This window comes from Pelobates fuscus, chromosome 1, assembly GCF_036172605.1.
Source record: "Pelobates fuscus isolate aPelFus1 chromosome 1, aPelFus1.pri, whole genome shotgun sequence".
Taxonomy (NCBI): Eukaryota; Metazoa; Chordata; class Amphibia; order Anura; family Pelobatidae; genus Pelobates; species Pelobates fuscus.
The window spans coordinates 114,884,235-114,897,009 of record NC_086317.1 but is presented as its reverse complement, the minus strand read 5'-3'; the positions used below and the strand labels follow the sequence as shown (position 1 = coordinate 114,897,009).

At 37.0% G+C, this 12,775-nt stretch overlaps 1 protein-coding gene across 1 annotated transcript in view; it reads right to left on the bottom strand.

The window, feature by feature from the left end:
* DHRSX (dehydrogenase/reductase X-linked) overlaps window positions 1-12,775 on the bottom strand; it is a 372,962-nt gene that overhangs the window by 290,237 nt on the left and 69,950 nt on the right. The window contains exons 2-3 of the mRNA XM_063450175.1: window positions 7,288-7,395; window positions 1,648-1,716 (exon numbers count right to left, since the gene is read on the bottom strand). Of these exons, the coding sequence (XP_063306245.1) occupies window positions 1,648-1,716; window positions 7,288-7,395 (177 nt within the window). The remainder of the gene's footprint in view (window positions 1-1,647; window positions 1,717-7,287; window positions 7,396-12,775) is intronic.

Below are 12,775 nucleotides of genomic sequence, written 5' to 3'. Positions count from 1 at the left end.
AGTAGTTGAACAGGTTCCATGGAACAGATGGAATAAACACCCATTCAAATAAATTCTTCGTTAAGTGAACACCCACTGCACAGTTGTCCCATTAATTAAAACAATTAAAAACAAAACGGAATGGTTCAAGATCTAAGCATTTTATTTGAGGTGTAAAGACAGTGCCAAGGACGTTGCTGGGGTCCATAAACATCGGGAGCTTTAGCCCAAAACAACAAGCTTCCTCAAAGCAGCACAACTGATCCCTCACAAATACTACCCATTTACACCTGCAATATATACGTCTTGACACACTTGATAGATACTCACAATTTGATACTTACAGACATGCACAGATACCTACATTATTAATGCACAGATACATATATCTGCATACAGCTAAACATTGATAAACACACACAAACACAGGCAGTCACGCATAGGATGGGTCACACAAACCCAGGCACATAAAGGTACACACACAGACAGGCCACACAGACACAGGCATACACAGACCGGCCACACAGACACAGGCATACACACACACACACAGTTAGGCTACAATGACATAGGCAGACACACAAAGGTATGCAAACAGACACATACACAATGGCTTCTCTGGTACAAACCCAGGAATACACAAAAAAAACCGGGCAAATACACAGGCATATATAGATAGGCAAACACAGAGTCCATAGACAAAGGGAAAACAAGCACACATTCTAAAAATATATTTTAGCTGCAGGGCCCTCTAAAGCATGTACAAAGTGAGGGAGAAGAAGCATAAAGTGCTGATCCAGGGTTCAAGCCTACAAATCCTTACACTATTTCTGCCATATTGCTTTTCCTGCCAGTCTCCTTGCTGAACCCAAGCTAGGGGCAGAAGCAGTACAATGATAGAGACAGGGGAACATGGATATTTCATATTTCTGCATCTCTTTCATCACTGTGCTGCTCATACGGCTTAATAAGGAGAATGGGAGGAAGAGCAGCATGGGAGAAGTATATTTAGGGGTATAAAAGATCTGGGGCTACAGAATCCACATACAGGGCTATAGCCCCTCCTAACCCTCTACAGCAACGCCACTGCTGTGTGCAGTTTTCTGCCACTAACTCATTTTAAAGGAACTATTAGTTATACAGAATTGACCTAATGTCAGATTATAACATACCAGCGTGCATAAATACTTGAAACATATATTTCTATAGGTGTCCCCCTATATGAAGGCTGATCTAACAAAACCAATTCCCTCAGGAGAGCAATAAGTAATACAGGACATTTTTTACATTTCTGATTAGTTAAATGCTTAACGAAAATAATCATTTTTCAGATTTACATCGGCTCTATTAACCTAGCAACTTAATAGTAGCATTAATCACTAAAGTGGGAATTTTTGGAATTTAAAGTGAATTTAAAATTTAAAGTCAAAGTAGCTGAGCTGAATTTTTCCAGTTTGACTATTTAAAATTTTCCAGTTTGAATATTTGACTATTTAAAATGCAAAATCCACTTTGAATTCCCTGCAATGCTTATGTTAGAGAGTGAATAACCTTGTAATTGCTTTAGTCAGGAGTCAACATTTACATTTTCCCATTACAGACCAATAATGTGTATTTTAAATAAATAGACCGGAACCATCAGCACTGTGTCCCATATTAATTGCATACCTTTATTATTCTGCGTGCGCTCTTGTATTTTTTTGGCTGCGTCAATACCTTCAGTTTCCTTGTTGCCAGCTGTAATATATTAGTTTATATTATGAATGAGGATGAGGTATTGTTGGATATTTTATATTTATTTAAAAAAAAAAACCATTGCGTGGCAAATATTACCTATACAAATTATAAAAAATATAATATAAACTTAATACCCAAATAGACATTAATTCATAACAATAACCTTTGCTTTACAAGTTAAAGTCAAGATTACAACTTTAGAAACTTTATGACAGACATATATATTAATATGTACAATATAACCAAAACCTTGTATACACCTACATGTCAAACATAAAAATCCAAAATCATGGCAATTATTTCTACTAGATTATAATTTCCTGTCAAAAATATTAATAGCTTGTATTTGGCATTACAATTCATCTCAAATGTGTTTGGTGGGGTTCACGTATTCTTTTCTCCAAGTGAGATAAGTTCTCTTACACCATTTTCAACAATTCTGTATGGACTTAACTTGTTCATGGGAGCATTGTCATAGAACAGATAACTCAAATCCATTTATTTTAACTCAGATGTCATACTGAAACAAGAAAGGTACTTCTCCTAACTGTTGACATAAAGGTGAAAGCACATAGTACACACTATGTTCCAGGGTTGAGAGTACTTGAACTAAGCACAATAGTATTATGAACAGTAGAGCAGGACACTGAATGCAACAGTTGGTACTATGCAGTCAAACAAATAGTCTTGTCACAATTCTGTTTACTCTCAGTCTGGTTCAGTACCCCACAGTGCCACTACCTGCCTGTGGTGCTATTGCAAGCTGCTACACCCAGACTGAGATCTGTCTCTGTTCCCAGCTGGCCTTACTTTGCAATTATCTTCTCCCCATTTAGTTTATTTAGTTGAGCCCCACACCTTCTTGTTTGCCAGTTCATTAAGCCCTTAAAGACTAATGATGGACACGGTTCGTCATGCTGGGGAAGCACTTATGCCGGATGACGGACCAGGTCCATCATGTGCTAAAGTTAACTCTCATCCAGTCTGCCTTGGTATTCGAGGCAGACCGGGAGCACCCAATCTGACTACAGTGATCAATTGGCAGGGACTATATTTTACTGTATCCCTCAGGCGTTAAATGTATTTTATAAAATTATTTAAATATTTTAAAATGATATATTTAGCTAGCTGCGGTGGGTGGAAGGATGTAGTGAATTGGGGAATTTGGTGTTAGGCTAGCTAGGGGTTAACATTAAAAAAGTTTTTTTAAAAAGCTTTAAAAAGTTTTAAAAAGTAATTTAAAAAGCTTTAAAAAGTTTGATAAAGTTTTTTTTAAAATGTTTTAATAACATTTTTAAAAAAAGTAAAAAAAAAAGATAGATTGTATCTGCATTTGTTTTTTATCTGTATATCAAATAAATTTCACGTTTTTTACCCATTGGGGTTTCCTGATATTTACTGCTGGGAGGTGACTACAACAAGCATCCAGACCAAGCATCTAATCAGGTATCCAGGCATCCAGACCACACACAGAGGGATTTGGAACACCCCAAAAAGATCCTAGGGTCATCCACACCAGAGTCAGGTTTTATATATGGCTCTACTCTTGTGAGTGCATTTCTGTATATGTAATATCTCTATATAATATTGTGAGTTATCTGCACTATTGTGTATCCCTCTGTTTTTTCAGCATTGTTCAACCGATTGAATAAGAGAGGTAAGTATACATATTGCTCCACCTATTGTGTTCGTATTATATGTATTCTTTGTGTTGGTATAGGGGATACCACACAGGTGTTTAGAGCATTCTATCACTATTATATATATATACTACTTGTTTTGTTTCTTGTAAGGTTCAAAATATGCCGTTTGAAATACCCTGGGATGTCTTCTTTAAGAAATGGCATACCTTTATGGGATAGTTGGATTATATAGCCTGCTAAAATACTCTAAAATGGGATATAGACACAGCATTAAAATTTTAAGTTTGAAACAAACTAGAATGGCTGTGTCTCAAATGTGCCCTTTCAATGTCCACATATACCTGTCAAACGTACATACGGGGGGTATTACTGTACTCAGCCAACATAGCTGAGCAACATATGAAGTATTATACAGTCATAGCACACATAAGGTTTGCAAAATATACTGTGCAAACTCACTTTGTGTGTTAAAAAGGCAGAAAAAATGCTTATAACAACTACACTTGGTACAAGCTAGTGGAAAAATCATCCCACGCTCAGGTTCAAAATATGCCTTTTGAAATACCCTGGGATGTCTTCTTTAAGAAATGGTATGCTTTCCGGTGTAGCTGGTATATGTATTCTGCTCAAGTGCTCCAAAGTGGGATACTGACATATCAAAACCCTGCATGAAAATTCACACTTAAAAACCTGAACTTGTCACGTCTCTTTACAGCACTGTAACTTCACAAAATAGTGTCTAGGTAATACATTGGGCATATTGTTTTACTCAGAAGATGTAACTGAGCATAATTTGGGTTTTTTGACAGTGGTACATATCAAGTGTAAGAAATACTCAGCAAAAGATGCAACATATATGTAAAAATTACATTTTTTCCCCCTCACCACAAATGTTGACATAAATTGGTGAAAAAACGGTGACAAGTTAAGGCACAATATACACCATATAAGATACCCTGGGGTGTCTGCTTTATCAAATGAAGGTTTTTTGTGGGGTTATTTGAACAGTCACACTGCTATAATACCCTAAAATGAGACATAGGCCCGTCAAATCCATCTACAAAAATTCTAACTATAGAACTGAAATAGCCTTGTCTGTTATATGGCATTGTAGCTTCACAGAATAGTGCCAAAAGCATACAATGGGGCTATTGTTATACTAAGCAAATGTAGCTGAACACAATATGGGGTTCTGCCAAAATAGAGAAAAAACACGATTATACTCCAATATTTAGCAGAGATTGGCAATGAAATGGCTACGTAAAAAGTGTCAAACTAACCTTAGGTAATTAGCCTGTGATCTCTACTTTATATAAATATATACTTTTGTGTGTCAATTTAGTTTTCTCTGATGGCTACTAAACCTACAAGACAAACATACCAACTTCTAAAATTGTTTCACATTAAAATTTTATTTTAGTCCTTGTATTTTGGGACCTGTAACTTTCAAAATAAGCTGAAATCCTATACATAGTATGTACCCTATAAATCAAGACACATACATTAATTTATGTTGAATTACTTTTTCTAAGAATTTTTTTTCATATTTTGGCTTTTTTTTTATAATTAATGAGAATTTATCTATGTACATGTGACATAAAATTAAATCCCTATTTGCCCTCTAAAAAAACGGTATATAATATGTGTTGATGCAAATTGCGTTTTAACACAAACAGCAAAAAATGCACAAATGGCTTGTGTCCTTAAGGGTAAGACAAGCGTTTCAAGCTGTGTCCTAAAGGGGTTAGTAATGATAATAATGTTGTTGGTCTCGTCCTTTTTTCCTACGTATACAGTCTGTATACCTGACCTAGCTGCCTTTCCCGAGTTCCTGTGCTAGCTGCCTTCCTTAGTTCCCAGTATCAAAAGGACTTTCTCTTACAATAAGTTATCTGTTCTTGTATTTGATTGTATTGTATTCCTTGTAATATCAATATACTTGTTATTTGCCTTGATTTGTGTGTATGTTGGTTTATTTTAATTCTGGGTTTCACACCTTATTGACCAGACCTTTGACAAGTCTACTTTTAGGATTCACCAATATTAGACATGTACTTCCTACTACTGCCAGACAGTGAAGCATTCTTCATTACTCCAATGAACATGTTTATCTACCTTGCTTCAGGGTTGCTTAATGGACATTTCATAACTCTCCAGTTGATACCTATGTTGTGCATTGTAGAAACAGGCTTGACTTGGGTGCAGCTGCTCATCAGTGGAAATCCATTTATTTTAACACAGATCTTCATGCTACCACCCAAGTCAGTTTGGAACTCATTAGTGCACGAAAGACAGTAGGCAACACAATTCACTGCTAATGAGTTCAATTGGGGGAACTCATATGACAAACTAATCTACAACACTTCCAATTAACTGGGGCAGCTTTACCAGAGTACAATTTTGAATAATTGGCTTGTTGGGATGGTGGTTTCTTATGACGTATCTCTGCACTACTTACAATAAAAAAAAAAAACAATTGTCTAAGGATATTGCATTACAATGTGTTTGATGTTAAACACAACAATAATGGGTGTACATGAAATAGAAGAATATATTTAATAACAATGGTTGTCCATACTTTTGGTCTGTTTGTTAATCCCTTGAAATATTTCCAATTGCTGTACTGCAACAACCAGGAAATTGAGATGTTTATCAATTGTCTTACACAATGTCTACACAACATACCTAACACTTTGTGTATAATATTTCTATTCAAACCTTTTAGTCATAGTTTTATGCAGCTGTGATTCTTTTGAGGCAAGTATTTGCCATCTGGATCCTGCAATGTTTGACTATTCTTCTTGGCAAAATGACATACTGAGGAACATTTTAACATGTTCACATCTTTCCACAGAATCTCAATTGGGTTAAGGTTTTGGAGTTTTATGAGCTATTCCAAGGCATTCAATTTCTTGTTTGTTTGTTTGTTTTTTAACTTTATTTATTGTTCTTTATTATGAAATTTTTTTCTTGCCATATATATATATATATATATATTGTACATAAAAGGTGATAAACATTTAAGTTCCTATAAATACTTAATAAGCATGTACAATTTGTTCAACATTGTGTAAAATTATTATATTAACACAGTGCAATACATAGTTGAATACAAGTATCGTTACATTCACAGCATCCATTCACAAACATGCATACATGGGGGCCTTTGGTGAGAGGGAAGACAACATTTGCCAAATGTCTGTATCTCATAGTTAGAGATAGAATTGATTATAAGTAGATAAAGTTATACCTGTATATTATCTAAAGTATGTTATTCATATAATTCTTCCAAGGTTCCCAATAGTACTCGTATTTTTCCACTGTATCTCTTGTTATGAAGAAACTACGAGAGAGTTGTATAATTTTTTTCAACCACTCGTTTATTGGGAAATTAATGTTTAATTCAGATTCCCATTTTCTTGTTCTTAACCACTACAGTACAGTGTTAGCTATTTGTTGAAAGGTGAAACTCCACCCTGTTGAAAGGTGAAACTCCACCCTGGTCTTAGATCACTTACATACTGACACAGGTTTTCCTGTAGAATTGTCCTGTGTTGACCTCCATCAATCTTGCCTCAACCCTAAAGACAATAATGCTACCTCATATATCATCATGTGGGCTGGAGTGATAAGAAGAGTTGGCTGTACACCACACATGACATTTTGCTGTGTAATAATGTTGAAGAAGACTCAAATCACTTGCTAAAGATGTGCAATTGTAGCTACCCAACTGGTCGCAATGAAATTCTATTCTACCTATTTTAAACCCATTACTTAAAAACCCCACAAAAAACAGGGGGCTCCTCCAAATCTTTTAAACAATGGAAATGCTAAGGTGTTTTCAGCTAGGAGAGTGGATAATGTTTTTGTTGCACAAAACTGAATTACTACTTAAGGTGCATATATATAAAATATGTTGGTAACTTACCTAGTATCACATGCATTCCCAATTGTGATAAGTGCATTGCAGTGCAATATCCTATTCCTTTCGCGCCTCCAGTGACTATTGCAACTTTACCATGCTGCAATGGGAGAGCTACAAGTAAAAACAAACAAAACAAGTTCTATATATAAATATATAACACATTTTGAAAATAGTATTTCATATAATGAAATTGAAAACCAATCTAAATTTAGAAACATATAGCAACCATAATAAATGACATATTTACAACATGGAGACACAGATAGACAAGTTATATTGTATTACAATTAATGTCCCACAGTGAAGCTAAGAAGTGATGCATCTACAATTAACTCGTTCCACATCATCTTTCAATTAGCTGGGAGTCAACAGTAGCAGTACCATTGACGAGAGGGTAAAATTTGAACATGTGAGAACAGCCATTATAAATGATGAAGTTAGGGATTATGTTGGTTGTGGCCTGACCAAGTTTGTCCTCACATACAACCACACATTCACTCACTTTACCCCTGGTTTCCAGGATCCACACCTTCCTTTATAGATCCTGTCCCATAATGTATCATAATACCCATATAATTATGCAAGAACTCATGACTCTTCCATCATATGCCCCTATCTACCATAGTACCACTATCACTAGCAATGACCCCTACTTAACTCAATGCTACCCATCATCAGCCATGCCTATCCATAGTATTAGCTAGACATCGAAAATACCACAGTGCTCTGTGTAAATTAGGAGCTTATATACAAGTGAATAAAACTGTGTAATGAAAAAAAAAGCAGCTACAACACTAATATGACTCTCTCCTTCATTAAACACAAAATCATAAATTAGAACAAAGTGTATTGAGTAGCTATAACTACCACCAGTGCATGTAGTAGAGTGCTAAAAGCATATACTTACCCTTATACAATAAGGGTTATAGTATACAGGAGAAACTAAAGAAAAAGGATAATATGGTGCAATATAGTCTTTTGGTAAGTATGTATATAAGATATTATACTACACATTCACATAGTATAGAGCCAGTTAAGAGAGGCTCAGATCACAGAGACCAATGTGACCTCAGGTGACACCAACCCTCTTCTGTCTTCATCCAAAATAAACAGAAACAATGGCTGCAGTACAGCAATATGTAGGTGGCATATATACATATATATATATATATATATATATATATATATATATATATATATATATATATATATAATTGTAGCTTGCACTCCAAGTAGATGTTTGTAATGCCCGGTGCTGGTTGTGGCAAAAGCAGATGTAGGTGTAGAAACAATCGCACTCCTGCGACTTTGGTTGAAGTAGTAACATTTTCTTTTATTTATTACATATAAAATATCAACATTTCAGCTCAAACACGGAGCTTTCATCAGGACAGATAACATGTAACAAAACAAACAAAAAAACTGAAGCCTGGCTCTAGATTAAACAGCCTGTTTGTCACTTAAGGGTAACACAGTCCTTTCTTTGAAGTAGAAGCAGATTTTGAAGTTGCAGCACAAAGTTATTAAAGTTTGGCAAATATTTATTGATAAAATAATTAAAACACTTTAAAAACAAAACAATAAAACATTTGTATATAAAAACAAAATCCGCTCCAATCCTCTGAGACGCGTTTCACCGCTATCAGTGGCTGATTGAAAAAGTCTCTAGAGTCTCTAGAGAAGGTGACTAATTTTTTTTTTTTTTTACAATTCCTGGTATGTTATCTGTTTTTTTTTTTTTCAATTCTCTTGTTTTGTCCTTATTTTGTTGCTCTGTATTTTACAGTGTGTGTGTATGACTGTGTTATTTTTGCTTTTTATTTATTTATTTATTTGTTTAACTTTTGTGAGTTATGTGATATTTTTGGACATTGGTATACTGTCAGCCATAGTATGTGTTTTTGGATATTGATATATTGTCATAAGTCATAGTATAAATTAAATAAAGATTGCTAATATTTTCTACGGTGTGCTTCTCTTTATTTTTTGCGTTGTAATAAAACATGATTTGAGTTCAGACATTGATGATTAACTTTACTATACATATTAACATATGTATATGTGATATTTAGCAGTTACAACAAAAGCAAACTATTTATATTTATCAAAGAAAAAGTTACCTGCGCTCTCTTCTAAATCCCTATGTATATTTATTTAAACAAATGGGGGTCATTTAGTTACTCCAATGGCCACTGGAGGGAATTCTCTGAAACTGCTATGTTTACATGTGATGGGTTAAAACCTGAGGGACCTGGCACCCAGACCACTTCATTGAGCTGAAGTGGTCTGGGTGACTATAGTGTCCCTTTAACTATGACCCAAACTGAAAGGGGGTCCTTGGTACCAGCATGGAATTAACTCCTGCTGGTACCTGTACTGCATGACGGTCTATTCCGTCACTGGACATGTTTAGGTTTTCATTAAACATTTTCTGAATTTAGTATTCAGCATAAACCGATTTTATATATTCTATATATTTACATCTGCTTTAACACATTTGTTCAAACGACAATATCGCTAACAGCAATTATTACCTTGGTTGCTTGTTTTAGTGTGATATAATGAAATGTTATATTCTATCAAAAGGTGCAAAAGGAAGTTATTATGTAATAGCTGTTTCACTGACCTTGCTTGTGAAGAAGAAAAAAAAACTCCAACCACAGAGAACAGATATTTGAAGAGTGGTATTTGCAGAAGGCTTTAGACTCATATATTGATATTTTTGTTATGTTCCTCTTAAAATCTCTTTCATAACCCTAGCTCATACAACATCCAATAATAGTGTATTGATGTAAACTTTTTTTTTTTACAATTTATTAAATAACATCTTTGTTAGTAGTTAATTTGTCTTTGTTAAACCAAAAATAAAAGGATGCACAGCACCCTTTAAGTGTACTTGGTATCTTAATACATACATGAACCACTGAGATATTCCAATAAAATTAACCTCAAAGAGAATATGACAAAACAAATGATAGTGCAGTACAGTTTGACAGTATGAAAATATTCGGTCAAATTGATGTAAAACTTACTCACATTTTTAAGATCTAACTCAGATCTCTGCTGAATTGCACACTGATGGTTTAATCCGTGTCTAAGGATATTTGGAGGCCCAGATGTCAGGGGTTCTCCAAACTGAGTAATACAGGGCCTGTGCTACCATTAGGCAAATAAGGCATTCGCCTAGGGCGCCCACCAGGAGGTTTACCGGTGGGCTGCCCTGCTGTTGTCTGGGGCAGGAATGCTGAGTGAGTGGCTCCTTAGCCACCCCCCAGCGCAGCCATTCACCTGCTTGTCTCCCTCTGCTGCTGTTGCCTGCTCAGGGAGCGGGGTGTGCTATATCCCCAGCACCCGAGCAGAGAATTCTGCTTCCTGCAGGCAGGGGAAGCCAGGATGTGACTTTGTATCAGGGCTGCCCCCTGCACCTGAATACCGGAAGCACTCTGAGGGGAACAGAAAGAAGCCTGTGCTCACAGTGCATGGCTCTCCTGACCCCCCCACCGGGAACAACAGCAGTTACCTGCAGGCTGGATCCCTCTCCTTAATTCACAGCACTTTTGAATAATACATCTGAAGTTAAGTGGAACTGATTTTGAGTATGAGTGTATGATGGTCAATTGGTCTGTGTGTATTGAATTGCTGTGTTTGTAAATAAAGTGTGCCTATATGTAAAGTGGTGTGAGTTTGTGCTTCAGTGACAGTGTGTGTTAGTGAGAGGGTGTAAGTGGCACTGTGAATGTGAGAGTGTGTGTATGTCAGTGAAAGTACGTGCGTGTGAGTGAGAGTGTGTAAGTCACACTGTGTGTGTGTTAGTGACTGTATGTAAATGACACTGTGTATGTCAGTGAGAGTGTGTAAGTGACACTATGTATGTCAGTGAGAGTGTGTGTGTTATTGAAAGCATGAAGTGGCACTGTGAATGTCACTGAAACTGTGTGTGAGTGACATTGCGTATGTCAGTGAAAGTGTGTAAGTGACACTGTATGCTATTGAGAGTGTGTAAGTGACACTTTATGCTATTGAGAGTGTGTGTAAGTGTGTAAGTGACACAGTGTATGTCAGTGAGTATGTTTGTATTAATAAAAGTGTGTAACTTAGACTGTATGCCAGTGTGTATGTTAGTGAGTGTGTAAACGACACTGTGTATGTCAGTGAGAGTGTGTGTGTGTGTATGCAGGGCCTGGTGGGCTGCCCCTGTCTTGGGCCCCAGCACTTGAGGGCCTGGTGGGCTGCCCCTGTCTTGGGCCCCAGCATTTGAGCCGCCCCCACTCCAGTGCAGGGCCAATTCTCCAGGCGCCCAAAGATGGGGGTGCCCAGAGAAGGCTTGTCATCTGGGCACCTCAGGGCGCCCCCAATGCGGTGCTCTTAAGGAATGGCAAAGCATGCACCTGCTTATCTTGATGGCAGGTGCCCGCTCTGCCGAGAAATGCCGGAGGAGAGGGGTCAGACAGCAGTGTGGCGACGAGGGAGGCTGTTCTTACAGCTTCTCACTCCTCCCTTGCGCACCCTCTGTGATGTCAGGAGCCAGAATATGATGTAATTGTAGATTATACTAGCTTTAGTGTAACTATAATCTTAATTTTATTAATGACAGGAGGCGAATATTTGCTTAAGTCTCTCTTTACTAGAACTCCACAGCAGCACATTAACATAGAGTGATAAACACCAAAGACAAAAACATAAGGCATCTATATAAAGCTCCTCCTAAGCCACCATTTCCTCTTTCACGCTGCGACAACATAACGTACACAACAATGCCGGTAAACCAATTAAATGAAAAAATATATAACATAACAATGAATAACATTCGGAGGAAATTTCGGAGAATGGATGTGATCTTGAACTTCATCCTGCAAAGCCGTCGATTCCTTGAACTGCAGTCCAACCATTAAACTGAAACAAAATAAACAAAGTCGAAAAACACTGATTAGTGAACGAAATGTACTGATAAAACATAAATCCCATGATCCAGTACTGACAGTATAAAAGACATGAAATCCATCACCAATCACCGGCAATACAATATACTAGACACCTCCCCCAACTTCCCCATACATAACCCTAGACTACCAAACCTAGCCCAGGCGACCAGACAATTCAACAGAGACACAATAGAAAGTACTCCATCCAAACAAGGGGGGGAAAACAAAACTGGGTGGGAAATATTCGCCTCCTGTCATTAATAAAATTAAGATTATAGTTACACTAAAGCTAGTATAATCTACAATTTTATAGCATGACAGGAGGCTTCATATTTGCTGTTTTAACGCTCCGACAGCAAAGCAAAAGAAGCATGGTCCGACGGTCTAAAGTAGAATTGGCGAAAGGTATCCTCACGGGAGCAGGCCGCCGAACGCAAAATGTCCTGAAGGGAAGTGCCTGCCATGAAACCTCTGGAAGCCGCGGCGCCCCTAACCGAATGAGCTCCGAAGGACGCATTCACCCCCGCCAGTGTCAATAGCCATCTTATCCACCGAGCTAGGGTAGGGGA